A 16,430-nucleotide genomic window follows, 5' to 3' on the forward strand; every position below is an offset into this window, starting at 1 on the left:
TTGCATGGGAGACGCTAACTTGTTGGCACACTCTCCAAGCTGTAGTGAAATTTGTAAAAGTGTGACAAAAACAGAAATCGAGCAAGTTCGCCTTCAAAGTAAAGCTTGTGCCTTACCATTACAACCAAAACATTTCAAAAGGTACAAGCTTTATTTTGAAGGTTCCCTGTTTCTGGTTTATGCCACACTTTTCACAGTTTCAGTACCAATTGGGGATTAATTAGTGAGTATCTGCAGACAATTCATTGTCTTGCATGCATTCTGCTGGTGACCAAAGGAATCACAAGGAAGTTTTCTGTGCACCACTGTATACTTTTTTGGAACCAATTTCATCCAAGCAAATGGAAGTCTCAGTTAACTGCAGGTTTCCCCAATCTTATAAAAAGTACATTTGCATAATGATTGAAACTAGCACTGCTGAAGGAACAGTGTACTGGGAGGTCAGTTCCTTGATCATTAATATGCAAATTCTCTGAAAACGCTACATCCAGATGAACAGAATCAACTTTTGAGCATTTACTTACCTGGATGATTGAGCGTGCATCAAGACGTTTGTAAGGAAGCTGGAGCATCCAAAGGAAACTCTCGCAGAATGGCCACAGGCAAAGAGGAGGTTAGAACCCAGAAGCTTCACATGCCAAGGTCACAGTGCTAACCCCTGCACCACTGTGCTGGTCCAGTTTAAGTTTATATAATATGGATTATTTTCAATGGTACATAATGAAGAGAATAAAAAGTTCAGACCTCTAAAGTTGACCACCTGCAGTTCTTTCAAACTTCCCAGGACTGAGTGTTTAAAAGATAGGTCATGAAAGAACACTTTGATATTTTCACCACCCCGCTGAGGATTCCTTAAAAAGATCAATACCACTCTAGAAAAAAAGTAGAAAGACAGGGTATGTTAGCATAAAAAGCATAATGGAGTAGCCTGGCCTTATTACCACATTAGTGAACATTTACATTGTACAAAATGCCAGTATGTGATTTTGTCCCCACAGCATTTCTTAGCTGATGACAAACAGTCATTTTTAGTGTTAGTGTTAGTGTGTGAGTTATACACAGAAGACTCAGTGTTTGAAATAGCGAGTTTAAAGGTGCTAGCAGGTGTACTGTTGATCTATGGAAAAGCCAAGCTAGCTGTTCCTAGCTAGCTCCGTTTATTATGCTAAGATAAGCTAAGATAATTACCTTAAAGATCCATCTCTTTGTGCTTAGATGGGAGAGCAATCTTTTCATCTAACTTACTGCAAGAAATGTAATCACATTGTTTTTTACAAAAGGAACTTAAATATTGCTAGCCTAACAATGTTTGACACCAAACTAAACACACAGATAGATGCACCGATACTTAATGATAACATGCTGTGTAATGTCTGGACAGCAGTGACAGATGTAGCTTAGAAATTTCCTTTTAGGGTCAGCCTAAACTTTATATGAGCATATGCAAACGATAACATACATCATATATTCCTGTATTTATAGCAACACAGTTGGCCCCTAAATTGGTCCAAAATGTGAGCATGCAAGAAAGGACTGTCTGGGTCGGGACAGAGCGTAACCAAACCGAGCCGAGACCAACCAGGGTATCCGATAAGGTGGCGAGGAGTCAGCATATTGTCAGCCACACAGACAGGCAGGCTGGCAACCAGAGAAGGCTGCGCTTCAAAATCTCTGAGTCATCGCCTGGCCTCCTTTGATTGCCACCCCATACACACACAGACACACACACTTCCAAACAGTACCACCACCTCCCCTCCTCCCGATCCCTCTCTGTTGTGTCAGCCATCAGTCTCACTGACAGCGCATGCAGATAGAGCTGTTAGGAGTCAGGCAGCAGCCATGAACATCAGCTAACTGGGAGAAGATTTCAGCGCGCATGAGTAGAGGAGAGGAACAGAGACAACTCTGACAGTTCAGGCAGTTCATTAGCAAGTGCAGAGTGGGCACGAGGTGAGAGGTTTGAAAGGGCACAGCAGGGATTTAACGGGCGCAAGCGTGTAGTGATCTTTATATCCTTGGTCATATGAGAGAACAGCACTCTGCAGAGAAAAGAAAGTCCAAAAGTACAGTGGAAAAATACTTGAAGCTGAATGGGAATCAGAATATTGGTGAAAAAGAGCAAGCTGACCTTTCTGTCATTAAGTAGTTCTCGACAGGTCTGCATTAAGAAATGATATGGGAGATACAAATCTGAGCAGATTCCACTTTTCTCACAGGCTGGGGCAGAAACGATGTGCAAACCCACACAAAATATGTCAACAACTCAAACACAGACGAAATCACCAGCGACGTGAAAGCGATTGGTCTATTTATAGCAGCATGCTCCATTAATGCAGCCACTGACTGCCAGCCAGGAGAAAGACGAGATAAAGAGGGAGAAAAGAAAGTGTTTACTTGGGCTAAGATTTCCCCTGTGAGAGAGTCAGACTCATATTTGTATAAGGCAAGAACCTCCAGCTTACATACCATGGAATACTTTTTATCACAGGAAATTACACATATTCTAGTTGTCAAAAGGAATGTTGCAGACGATGACAAAGCATTTGATTTTAGTGTTGTGTGACATTATGTTGCATTATGGGAATTGTCGGAGCCAGTGTTTTGGGGGGGGGAAACGAAATTCAGGATATCGTGATCTCTAATGATTTGATTTCTGACACTTTTTTTACTCCAATGAGCTTCATTCCAAATGTGTTTGCAGACAGTAGCAAAGTAATCTTTCTTTTCACTCATCACAGTCACATGTTTAATATTAGACAAACGCGACACGAGTAAATGATGTTTTCAAACTATCCAAATCTGCCCGGCGCTGTGTGAAAAAGCAATTGAGCATCTGTGTCTTTATGCATTCTCCAGCATCCTCAGAGGTTAAAATTCACCAGCCAGGCAAAATCCCATCCCGGTTGTGGACATGCAGATCAGGTGTAACACACCGTCCAAGGCCTCTGCTAAAATGCTGGAGCAGTGAAACCCAATCTGAGCAAACTGTGCAGCGTTGATGATCTCTGCCTTTACGCCAACATTAGGTCAGCTTTTGTTCTTATGCAAAGCTAAATGATGGAAACCTGAGAAAGGAGCCAGGAGTCTATTAATGAAACAGAGAGGATGACGATGTATGCAAAGATTTTGTCTTCGGTGATGTTTCTGTTTCAGCACAGGAATGACAGATGTAGTTCACGACACAATAATTATGGATTCCCTGTCGAAATGGAAGTAAAATGTCAGTTTCCAAATAGATGGCCGTTTGGCAGTGCTAGCAGCATTGATCTAGGCCTGATTAAATTCTAATAACTTGGGCATCCCTTCACTTCTTAACCATCACAACCAACAGGTCAATGCTGAACGTTTAGAGACCTATAACTTGATGGATTAGCACAGAATTAAATTCATTTTTACGCACTAATGCCCAAGACCATGGAGTTGGTGATGGGTTATAAATTTACTTCAGCTTTTTAAAGAAGTACATTGACCAGGGTTCCTGTGTCGCTGACCCAGTGTTTTCAGTTTAGTCATGTTCAGTTTATTTCTCACTCATTCACATTTCCTGTTTTGCTGTTCCAGTTGCTTCCATGTGTCATTTCATGTCAAGTTCAGCTGTTCACTCACTGGTCTCTAAACACCAATCATTCTGTGTATTTAAGTTCCTCGGTTTCATCAGTTCATTGTCTTGTCATTGATGTCGTTGTTGCCGTCGTCTCTCCTGCATGTGTGCTCTCAGTTCATTGTGTCATTATAATAAATTAAATAATGTTACATTGAAGTGTAATGAATGAATGATAATCAAATACTGTAATGCAGGTAAGTAATTTATTTATATAGCACATTTCAAATAGAACAGTCACAGTGTTTCGCATTATAAAATAAGATTTTAAGCAATTAAAAAAGTTTAAATATAATCTTACATATGAATCTGCGTAATATCTATATCATTCTTTGCCATTTCTCACCAGTGTATTTACTGTGTGTACTATTTCCATCATCTGCTATTTTGCAGACAAACTTTTTTTGTGAGCAGCGTAATGTTTTGCAGCTTCACAGCAGCTGGTGTGTGTTCATCAGCAGCCCTGTGCCAAGCAGAAACGTCTGAGTAACTTATTAGCCCGACAGCTTTCTCAGCTACTGTCAGTCCAACACGTCCCTTTCAGCAGGATAAACCTCGTCTGTGCTTTGGAGCAGACGGTCCTCAGGTGATGCATATGTTTCGCCAAACATTGTACAGTGTTGCCAGATGTCAAAGAATACATTGCATTTTGCAGGTTTAACAAACCTTTTTATTAGGTGGTGTGAGCTTAGTATGTTTTTTATGCTGCATAAAGTAAGAAATCCCAGGAAGGGTTTTGCTCGAGAGTATACTTTGTGTTCAGGGAGGGAGAGGGGAGACAGAGAGGAAGGCAGCTGTACTTACAGGGGTTCCCCAAAGCAATTCCTCTTTCTAAAAATAGCTGCAGCTCTGCCAACCTGGACAAGAGGGGGGAAATCATCATCCGAAGCATGCATTCAAATGAGAGAGAGAGGGGCAGAAGCAGGACCTGAACTCAGCTTTCATAATATTTGTCAATGAAAAATGTATATATAATATTAATCTACAAAAAAGTTCTACAAAAATGACTTTCAAATATACATATATATATATATTTTTTATATATATGTATATATATTTGGAATGTCACATTTTCTTATCTTTGCCCCAGATGTTACAGGAGGAGATGTGAAAGCTGGGATGGAGCATACAGAGGTGGTGTTATGGACAGCACTGCCTCTAGTTGCCTAGGTCACTCATGTATTCATCTGTGTGCTGTCAAGGCACGCAGGGTAAAGAAAAAAAAGAAAGAAGGAAAAAATCATAATAAAAAGACGACTAAACGCTCCACTAATCCGGCCGTGAATGAGAGCGGCTCGCTGCAGCAGTTCTTTTATGCTCTGTCGACAGCACAGGGGGATAAACACAACGCTGAGCCAGCACCCATCGCAACCTCACCAACCCCGCTGCACTGCAAACACTGCAGATTACCTCATTTTATGTCTGTTAACCCATTTAAGCCTACTGACTAGTACAGCTGCCAAAGTGGGCAGAGGGGGCTCGGGTGATGGAAAACACCCTCTGGCGGCCATGCTTGATGTCTCCCACTGCTCACCGCTTTTATTTTAGCCGTTTACACTAACTGCCTGTGTGCTGTGATACAGAGCACATCTTGTTCCAGAATGACATGAGAAAGCTGCATAAAGACTACAACTACAACTTTTTAATACTATTATTTGTGGTGTTCTTGTATTTTGAATTCTTAGTTAACTCATGAGCTTTGAGTTTCTGTTGGTTCCAGTATTATTTTTGAATTGTGCTTCTATTAGGCTTCTGCTCTTACTATTATATTATATAGATTTTTGAAATACAGTATTGGGGCAAAGACGTCTTGCTCTTTATTCCACAACACTCCAGTCGCTTATCAGCTAGCTACTAAGCTTCTTTTCATTTCTAATTTGCACTGATACTATTTGCTGAACAGGTATTTAGAGAGTTTCTACCTCCGTGCTTGACTGTGTTGTACTGTGTCATTCTCAGCATTTTTCTTCCTCCAAACAGGAGGAGTTGCTGACATCAAAGACCTCAAATTTAGTTTCATTTGACCAGAACAGATCAACGCCTTCCCTGAATCATTAAATGCTTACTGTCAAACTTAAGATGGGCTTGTAGATGGGTCTTTTTGAGCATGAGGACCGTGCAGTCCAATGCGGTGAAATGTGTTACCAATGTGGTTCCATCTGCCATCAGATCATTAACCATTTCCTCCTATGTAGTTCTCATGATCTTTCTCACCTCACGAGAGAAGATCTTGCATGTTGCTCCATACCAAGAGCATGATTTCTAAATAATTGTACCAGCAGTTGTGACCTTCTCACCAATAATCTTGCTTGGTCATGTAGCCCATTCTAGCCTTGTGCAGGTCTGCAGTCTTGTCCCTGTTGTCCATGGACAGCTCTTTGGTCTTGTCCTGTGGTGTGGAGAGTCTACAGTGGGAGAAATAGATTCTGTTGACAGGTTTGATTTAAATACATAATGGGCTGAGATCAGGAATGTCTGTAATTGATTGACGGGTTGATTGTCATCAGTAGTTCTTTCTCAGTGGCGTGTCCAACCAGACTGGCCACCCCAGGTGCCACCCCGAAGCTAAAACAATAAAATTCAATCAAATATCAAATGTACGATCATGTTTTCACAGCGATGCTCAGATATCCGAGTGTAAGTGAATGCAGCATCGGCTTCTGCACTATGAGCATCACCTTAGCAAAGGTAGGAGAGCCAAGCACGAAAGACGGTGTTCTGGGAATCCATCCTACCTGGCAAACCATCCTACCTGTGGTTTCTGCGCATGCGCACAACACGAAATTCAGTGGCAAACCATCCTACCTTTGTGAATATTAGCTAGAAAAATACTCTGACGGGTAAAATTAACTGTCAAACCATCCTACCTTTGTGAATGTCACCTACAAGCAAACTTAAACGGCTAAAATTTATTGGCAAATCGTCCTACTTTTGTTAATCTGAGCTAGAAGCATACTTTAATAGCTACATTTAAGTGGCGAACCATCCTACCTTTGTGAATATGAGCTACAAGCATACTTTAACAGCTAAAATTCAGTGGCAAATCATCCTACCTTTGTTAATAACAGCTAGACACATACTCTGACGGGTAAAATTAAGTGCCAAACCATCCTGGCTGTATGAATATGAGCTACAAGTATACTCTGATGGGCAAAGTTAGGTGACAAACCGTCATACCTCCTTAGTTGAGTTATAAGATATAATCTAAGTCGTAACATTGCTGTATGGAGCTGCAGATTTGGTTGCAGGTTAACATAGCTGGACTGACCATCGGGCATACCGGTGGGCTGATGACTTTTTTTTTTTTGTAACGGCATGAACAATGAGAGGTGGTGGATTGGCCAGATGCAGGTTGATGTGTAAAAATAACTCAGTTGTTTGGTGGTGGCTGTGGCGGACCACCAGTCCGAGTGTCAGGTGAACTGAACTTCAGGTAAGAAGTTATGACCTGCAGTCTATCTGGGTCAGATATAAACCAAGTTTAGGTGGAGTTTATTTTCATGTTGCTGACTTTTTACAGTCAGTTACAACAACTCGTACTGCTACTAGCTAGCATGACGGAGTTTCTATACAGCTGGGTGGTGCTATGACGTTACTGATAGTGAACTTTATTCATAAGGTTAGTTAGTAGAGCTGCCAACGGCTCCTTAAAAATGGAATGGTCCCTCATTCAGAGAAAATAGGACTTCAGCTACAATGAAAAAGACACAAAGCTGGATTTATTCTGTCGTTACGCTTCAGCTGCTTCTTCTCTCATTCTCTCCCCCTCTATCTCCTGTTGCTACTTCAATCATGAAACTGATCAGTGATCAGCTGATCGGCTTTTCTCTCTTGTTTGTTTATCACCTACTTTAGCCCTGCAGGTTAATACTGGCAGTGTCACCATGCCAGCTGACTGGATTTCATCATCAGCCAGTGTTGTTCTTTATACATCAATATTACCAAAGTTTACCATAAGGCAGCATAGAAAGTATTTACTTTTCTTTCAGGTTTCATTCAAATGTTAGTCTTTTCATTTGTTTCCCCACTTTTTTCCTGTTTCAAAATCAAACACCAGTTTGTGAGAAGATTATCTTCTTTTTTAAATAGGCAGATAAAGTTAACATAATAGTAAACACTGACAAAGCACTGATTGTATCTCTTGTACTTTATCAACGCAGTGTCTAAAAACTTTGCACCGTAGTGGTTAAAATCTCATTCTAATACGAGTTAAAAGCGCATTTGGTTATCAGGTTTATAGGATTATTGAATTATGGTTAACGGTTGGTAGATTTTTTTTTTTAACATTATCTGCCAATTACATCTGCCACCCTTCTCCAAATCTGTGCCCCTACCTGGCCCCCCCAACAAAAATTTTCTAGACACACCACTGTTCTTTCTAGGTTAAAATACTGGGTTCTCATACTTAATGAGATGCAAATCAACATCTGACTTTTATGCAATGTGTTTTTTCAGATTGTTGGACCCCAGTAGGACCCCAGTAACCCTATCCTGGGCGGGGTGAACTGCTCCTTTGGTGTTCTACTCATTGGGGTATTCTGAATCGCTCTTTGTCTGTTCCCTCACTCAGGACCAGTTTGCCATGGGAAACCCTACACGAGACAACGTAACCAATGGAATTCCTGGGACAAGAAAACCCTTTCACCACGATAAGGAAGCGAATTGCAGAGGGGATGAGTCGGGCATCTCACAAGGATGCCTCCTGGGTGAGGTGTTCTGGGCATGTCCCACTGGGAGGAGGCCCAAGGCCTCCTCCCAGTGGCAGTCTAGCCACTGGGAGGAGGCAGTCTAGCTCAGACCCAGGACACATGGAGAGATTATATCTCTCGGCTGTTCTGGAAATTACTTAGTGTTCCCCAAACTGGAGGAAGTGGCTTTGCAGAGGGAGGTCTGGGCTTCTGTTCTCTTAGGCTGCTGCCCCCGCGACCCGGCCCCGGAAAAGCTGAAGAAGATGGATGGATGGATTTCTTTGTAAGTAAGAAAATTTACACATTCATTACAGCATCAATTAATTCTTTTCCCCGCTGTACCTATTTTAGTGGTATTCTAATCTCAATCCAGCTAGCCAGCATTTGTACCTGACCTGTTTCACAGCACTTAGCAATGCAAAATATTACTGTTGAGTCACTCTCAGCAGCATCAGTCTGACAGCCAGTTGCCAGGAAAATGCCAAAGGGGAGGATTCTGTGCAAAGGACAAGGATGATGACTACACAAAGGCAGATTGCATAATGATAAAACAAACACAAGTTGTTTCCATTATTATTTATCACATCCCCCTCTTTCCACTTTGTTCTTTTCCCTGCTTCTGATATCACTTTACTATTTAATCACTCCTTTTTTTCCCTCCTTCTCTTTTTTGTCCTTTTGTCCTGCTCCACCTCTTACCTCTCACTCTCAAACAGGTGATGCCAAAGCATCATAATGCACGTGCTTTTTAAGACTCTTTATGCCCTCCTTCCTTTCCGATTACTCCTTCTGTTAGGTCATTTGTTCTTTCCCACGATCTTCCTTACTTTCTCTTTGTTGCTTTTACCCCTCATCTCCTTTAAACAATTATTTTTACTGCTGTCCTCCTTGCTTCTTTTCCGCCTGCAATCATTATCTGCCCTTTCTTATTCCCTCCTCTCTTATTCCTCTGAGCCTCCAAGGAAAGCACCCAGTTGCCAGAATGATGTATCCTAGCAACAGTGACATCCCACCCATTCAGCATCAAGATGAGACGAATTTAATTTTTGGATGAAGAGGGAAGAGATTGTGATTGGACAGAGTGGAAAGGAGAGTAGAGGAGGGGGGTGAAGGGATACCCATCAGCTGATAATGGATCAGCTTTTAATGTCAGTACCCCATCTTCAATCTTAGCATTCAACAGCACTGCATGGGTGGCAGCTTTACTCAGATGCTTTCATTAAACCTAGTCCATGAATCCCTTGTTCAGTATTTTGCATAAGACAGTAACCACTAAGCAAAGAAATAATTAGCTCAGAAGCATAATACCCAAAGATACTTTTTGTTTGTTTGGTTTTGCATGAACAGGAACTCCTACTGGCAAATAAACAGCTCTTTCCAAAGATGCTGAAAAGAAATTCTCACTAGCTTGAATGAGCATTAAAAATGTCCCCTGGTTGGGAAGAAAACAGAAAGGCTGTGCTAATAGAGACTGAAAGCAGTGGTGGTTCCTTACTCTAGGACTACTCTGTAGTCCAGATGTCAGTGTACTGGTAAAAGTAAAATCCATTTGAAGAAGGTCAGCAGCTTGTTTGTACATATGTGATTGTCAGTTTGTTCAATCCTAGAACAAAGAACTCTCCTTAAAAATATACAGTATATCAAACTTAACACAACATAAACATGAGCAGCAGAACTTTAGTTAGTGGTGAAGGAGGGCTTTCCTTGTTTTCCCATATAAAAAATATAGTTGGTAGGATCCAAAGACCGCTACAATGCTTATTCTCTTTTTTATTTCAATTGCTAGACTCGTAAATGTATTTTGATACATGAAAAGGATAAGCGGAAGCGAATGGATGGATGGATGGATGGATGGATATTGATATTATCCAGACACATAAAGGATTTATGCATTTAAAAAACAAAAGCAAGGTCTCCCTCACAAAGCACTGGATCATCAGTGTCTGGTGTGAGTTAGTTATAACTGTCTATCTGCTCTCAGACATGGGCTTTTGGGCGACCGTGGCTCAGGGGGTTGGGAATCGCATCTGTAACCGGAAGGTCGCCGGTTCGATCCCTGGGCTCTCCGTCCTGGTCGTTGTGTCCTTGGGCAAGATACTTTACCCTACTTGCCTACTGGTGTTGGCCAGAGGGGCCGATGGCGCGATATGGCAGCCTCGCCTCTGTCAGTCTGCCCCAGGGCAGCTGTGGCTACAACTGTAGCTGCCTCCACCAGTGTGTGAATGCGAGAGTGAATGAATAGTGGTGTTGTAAAGCGCTTTGGGTGCCTTGAAAAGCGCTATATAAATTCAATCCATTATTATTATTATTTTGGGTCCTGTTGAGAACTTTGAAAATGGTAAATGGACTAGTTCTTATATAGCGCTTTTCCACTCTTCTGAGCACTCAAAGCGCTTTACACAACTTGTGCATTCACCCATTCACACCCATTCGCACAAGCACAACTGACATTCACACACACATTCATACACATTCAATTTCGGGTTAGTATCTTGCCCAAGGATATTTGGCACGCAGACTAGGGGAAGCCGGGAATCGAACCACCAACCTTCCGATCAGTAGATGACCTGCTCTACCACCTGAGCTACAGCCACCCAAGAAAGCACAAGAAGAAAAGTAAGAAGCACATCCCATCTTTGCTTTGAAAGATGAGGTAAAGAAGAAACTTAAGAATTTGAGGAGAAAACCGTTAAAATTCAGTAGATCCTGAAGAGAAGAGAAGAGAAGAGAAGAGAAGAGAAGAGAAGAGAAGAGAAGAGTGTTCTGGAGGTACTTCCTAGAATATATAAACACAGTGTGCAGAAGGTAAATTTTTAAGGTAAATTGTAAATGGACTGTTACTTATATAATGCCTTTTTGCTCTAACAGAGCATGCAAAGTGCTTTTCCCCACTAGCCTCGTACAACCAAACACACACACACACATTTATGCAGGTGCTTGTTTCTACCCCTCAGCCCCTTGTCTAACATTTGTGCACAGATTCACACTCCGACTCTGGGTTTAGTATCTTGCCCAAGGATACTATGGCATGCAGCTAGAAGACTCAATCCACTGACAGAAGGTAAAACAGGCTGACACTGGCTCTTTTGTTGCATGTAAAAAACATAACTCCTCTAATTATCTCTGCCAATAACAATACATAGCTGGCTAATGTGTCGATCTCTTGAAGGACAGATCAAGATGCCAGAAATAATTACTTTGATAGTATTCAATATAACTTGATCAAATACGCCAAGAGGAGAGCCTTATTATGTAAAAAGTGAAGATACTGGTTGTGGTCTAATCTTGAGTCGTATTGTATCATTATATCAAGAAGCCTGTAGCTTTGTTCCACAACAGGAAGTTAGCATGGTGCTAGTAAAGCTTGGACACAAGCCTCTGATTTTAAAAGGGTGCGTCTGTTTTGCATATGTTAACAGGGAGATTGGGCTGGACAGCTGAGCATTGCAGTGAAGACTGAAGGCAGGAGGAGGGGAGCTGTGACACTGAAATGCCAAAGCCATGAATGAATGAAAGAGCTAAAGATTAGGGAAACAGTACAGATTCCATCTTCAGCTTAATATAGGTTCATATATAATATATATTGTAGAACTGATCTCAACCAGGGTTTTTTTTTTTTTTTGTTTCATTGCCTGATTTTGACCCAAAACATTTGATTGTTTGGTTGCTTCGTTTATTGTCTCGTTCTCTATATTCTTGTCTTTTGGGTAAGAAGACAACTCAAAATCTACAGCTAGGGGTGAGAAACTCCTGGTGCTGGCAGCAGGGCTGTTATGTAATTCATCTGAAATAATATTATTCACATTGTGTCAAAGAGCACTATGTCTTTAAAATGATGACAGTTTACCTGCAGTGAGAGGCGGAGCTTCACTGGAAAGAAGGAAACATGAGAACATGACTGAAGGAAAAATGAAAGTAAACACAAGACTCATCTGAACCCAAGGTGAGGCTGATTCTTACAACTCTCTGAAAAACTTCCAGTAAAGTGTCGCTGACACGACTAAATCTTCGACAAGTACGCGCAAGTAGAGATTTCTTTTAATCCAAAGAGCTGTTTAAACAGCCAGCATTCACACATATTCAGCATATTACAAGATGTGAATCTGTCTCCTGAATAGTTTTGCTTTTAAATAATTTCCCCCAGGGATCAATAAAGTATTCTGATTCTGATTCTGATTTCATTCTTAATTCAAAGAAATAAACTCATAGAATTCTTTGAAAATTATTCAACAAAATGTTGGTGCATACTTTAAAACGTTTTAAATTTACTGCTGCCAGTCACACTTTCACTTTTGCTCTCAGCGTGACACCATGGCAACCAGCTATCTGTCTGAAGATCAGTTTCTGTGCTCCATCTGTCTGGAGGTCTTCACTGATCCAGTCACCATCCCGTGTGGACACAACTTCTGCAAGACCTGCATCACAGAAAACTGGAATATTAGTCTCTGCTGTCAGTGTCCACTGTGTGTTAAGGTTTTCCACAGCAGACCAGAGCTGTGCGTCAACACCATCTTATCTGAGATGGTGGATATGTTCAAACAGTCCACCGTAAAGAAAAATGGCAGAGCAGAGGAACAGCAAGCCGAATCAGGAGAAGTTTCATGTGAGGTGTGCAGTGAAACCAAGATGAAGGCTGTGAAGTCCTGCCTGCAGTGTCTGACTTCCTACTGTAGGACTCACCTGGAGCCTCATCGCAGAGTCACAGGCCTGAAAAGGCATCAGCTGATTGATCCTGTAAAGAACCTTGAAGACAGAATGTGTAAGGAGCATAACAGACCTTTAGAGCTCTTCTGCAAGACTGACCGGATGCCAGTGTGTGAATTTTGCAAGCAGTCCAATCACAAGGGACATCTCACCATTCCTTTGAAAACAGAATATGAGCAAAAGAAGGCCGAAGTGGAAGCAAGAGAGGGTAAAATTCATCAGATGATCAGAGAAAGACAAAAGAAAATAAACAACTTCAGAGAATTGTTAACATGCAGCAAGGAAGCTGCAGAGAGAGAGAAAACAGTAAGTGAGCAAATATTTGACAGTCTGATCAAGCGTATAGAAGAAAGTCGGAATCAGCTCGATGGTGTGATCGAAGGGATGCAGAAAACAACAGAGAGCCAGGCTCAAGGCTTCATCAAAGAGCTGGAGAAAGAAGTGTCTGAGCTGAGGATGAACATCTCTGAGCTGGAGCAGCTCTCACACACTGGAGACCACCTCCAGTTTCTCCAGAGTTTACCATCCCTGAACCCTGTTCCACCCACCAAAGACTGGACCGAGGTCACAGTTCACTCGTCATACGAGGGGACTGTGAAGAAAGCTGTTGCTCAGCTGGAGCAGACACTCAGTAAAGAGATGAAGAAGCTGCACGATGATGTGGAGCTGAAGAGGGTTCAGCAGTACGCAGTGGATGTGACTCTGGATCCCGACACAGCACATCCTAACCTCGTCCTGTCCGATGATGGGAAACAAGTATCTAGTTGTAACAAAAGGCAGAATTTCCCCGAGACCCCCAAGAGATGCATTTATTATGCAAATGTTCTGGGAAAGCAGGGGTTTTCCTCAGGAAGATTTTACTATGAAGTTCAGGTCAATGAAAAAACTCAGTGGGATTTAGGAGTGGCCAACGAGTCAATAAACAGGAAAGAGAAAAAGCCACTGTGTCCCAAAAATGGCTACTGGACCATTCGGCTGAGAAATGGAAATCAGTACAAAGCTGTTGTTGGCCCCTCAATCTGTCTCAGTCTGCAAGCAGAACCACAGAAAGTGGGCGTGTTTGTGGACTATGAAGAGGGTCTGGTGTCTTTTTATGATGTAGGAGCAGCAGCTCTCATCTACTCCTTTACTGGCTGTAACTTCACTGAGAAACTCTACCCATTATTCAGTCCTTGTTTTGATGAAGGTGGTGCAAACTCCACCCCTCTGATTATCTCTTCTGTTCTTCCAAAACATTAGACGCAGTATTTATTTCTTTTTAGACAAACTACTGGTCAAAATATGTTCGTATGGCAAAAGAAGTCTGTGTGAATGAAATGACTTGGTGTGGTGGTGGGAATGTTGTGTTTGCTTCAGTGGAGTGGGCAACTTTAAATTCTGTGTTCTGTGTTTGTTTTAAAGCTGAAGCTGAACTCTTAAGTTCTGTACTAACTTATTTGTTTTCATATATTTTTGTTCAATAAATTATTCAAATATACAGTTTGCTTATCCTTGTCAGTATGCAGTATTTCAACTCAAAATGGGGAAAAGAAAAATCAACTTGTAGATCAGACAATTGAAGACACGAGAAAAGAAAAGTGTCATGGTCCGTTGGAGTGTCTGGAGGTTTTCCATCTGTGGCTGCGGGTCCTCCCCTTTTGGATGGGACCTCCCCTGCCTCACCTGCAATCCAATCTGCAAGCAATCAGCGGGAGAGCGATTTAAACCTGTGCAACCTGCCTTTCCTCGCCAGTTTATTATGCTCACTAAGGCAGTTTTAAGTTAGCACTCATAAGCCGGGAGGTCTCTTTAGCCTGGAGGCTGTAGTATCCATGTTTTCCAAGAGCAATTTTACATTTGAATTACTCTGAGCACATAACGATTTTTCACTTTGCCTCAGTCCATTTTTAAATTAACTCTGACCCAGTTAAGACATCCTACATTTTTTACCCAAATCATAAAATATGTTTCATAAAATGTGAGAATGTCTCAGTTTAAGCTTTTGATATGATTTCTATGTTGTACTTTGAAAACAAATGTTTTATAAAATCAGTGCATTCTTCTTTTATTTACATTTGACATTGCCTCCCAGCATTTTCTCACTTAGGTCTCTAACGCGATGCTTGGAAGGAAAAGTTATCTGCAACTTAGTCTATCAGTCTGGGAAGGTTTTAAAGCCATTTCCTTATAATTTAAAGTCCATCATACAGGGACAAAGATACAAGTGGAGAAGCATGTTAAATGTTAGAACTGACAACAAAATACATCTTCATACCTCCACAGGTATGTTATGTGGACCAAATGCCTTTTTCTCTAGATCCTCTATATAGCTGTTCTCACTTCCTCCTTCTAATTTCCTGCACTTCCTGATTCACCATCCTCCATCTGTCCTCTCATTTTCATCTTTTACCAGCCTCTCAAAGTACTCCTCCCACCTTCCCAGCACACACTCTCCACTCGTTAGTGCATTTCCATCTCCATCCTTGATCATCCTAACCTGCTGGACATCCTTTCCAGCCTGATCTCTATCAATGCAAGTCCCGTTCTCCTCCCTTATGGTCCAGCCTCACATATAACTCGCTTTTCTTTGCCTCCTCTCTTTGCAGAACACCTAGCCTTCCAGTACTCCCCTCTATCCTTTCCCATCTCTTTGCTTATCCTTCATATTCTTTGGCAACCTCTTTCTTTGAATGCTTTTCTGTTCTTCCCCATTGCCCCACCATGTCTCCTTGCCTTCTTTCCTATGTCCAGAGGATACATCTTGGCAGTTTACCTCTCACCTTTGTGAGGAGATTTAAATCTTCATTCCTTTTTAAAATCTGAACTCCTTTTAGTCCCGGTTTCTTAGTGACTCCCTGCTTCACTCTGACCTCCCTCCTTCCCTTCATCGACTGATCAGTGATGATGCAAAAGAACAGAGCAGAGCAGCACAGGTACAGGTTGGGGATTGATATCAGATGTTTTGCAGTTATCTGAGAGGGACAGGAAGGACAGCCCTTCTCTGTCAACCCTCACCAACGTCCTTGGAAGAGGAAATGATAGAACGGATGACTACTCAATGGAAGCGTGCAACTTGGAAGTCACTTTCAAAGATGAGGCATCTTTTTAATGAACTAAAATAAGTAGCAATCTCACACACCATTACAGAAACTTGCAAAAAGGCTTAATATAAAGCTGCTGCGTTATTCACAAGCTGTCATCACAGGAAGCAGATCTGCGTTTTGGTTTGGCAGCTGACGCAAACCCCAATGATGCGCTTCATCTCTCAGAAATGAACCGAGGACCTTTCGCTTGTTAGGCGAACGTGTAAACCACTACAGTAAAAACCCAAAACACTGCAATGAAATGACTGTTATATGTTTATGTGCCCTGTGACACATGTAGTGGCATACAGGTGCAATAGTGTAATCATCGTGATTCATTTGTTATAGCCGTGGCTTATGTTCTTTGTGATGAAA

General features: G+C 41.7%; 1 protein-coding gene across 1 annotated transcript; it reads left to right on the forward strand.

The window, feature by feature from the left end:
- Positions 1 to 8,401: 8,401 nt before the first annotated feature.
- On the forward strand, positions 8,402 to 14,470 carry LOC113009458 (E3 ubiquitin-protein ligase TRIM39-like). Its single transcript, XM_026147759.2, has 3 exons — positions 8,402 to 8,572; positions 12,132 to 12,232; positions 12,592 to 14,470. Exon 3 carries the CDS (start codon positions 12,601 to 12,603, stop codon positions 14,230 to 14,232), a length of 1,632 nt encoding a protein of 543 aa, XP_026003544.2. The 5' UTR covers positions 8,402 to 8,572; positions 12,132 to 12,232; positions 12,592 to 12,600; the 3' UTR covers positions 14,233 to 14,470.
- Positions 14,471 to 16,430: the final 1,960 nt, after the last annotated feature.

This window comes from Astatotilapia calliptera, chromosome 17 (genome assembly GCF_964374335.1).
Source record: "Astatotilapia calliptera chromosome 17, fAstCal68.1, whole genome shotgun sequence".
NCBI lineage: Eukaryota > Metazoa > Chordata > Actinopteri > Cichliformes > Cichlidae > Astatotilapia > Astatotilapia calliptera.

Excerpts from the sequence above, each read along its gene's own strand:
- LOC113009458 (XM_026147759.2), top strand. The coding sequence starts at position 12,601 with ATGGCAACCAGCTATCTGTCTGAAGATCAGTTTCTGTGCTCCATCTGT.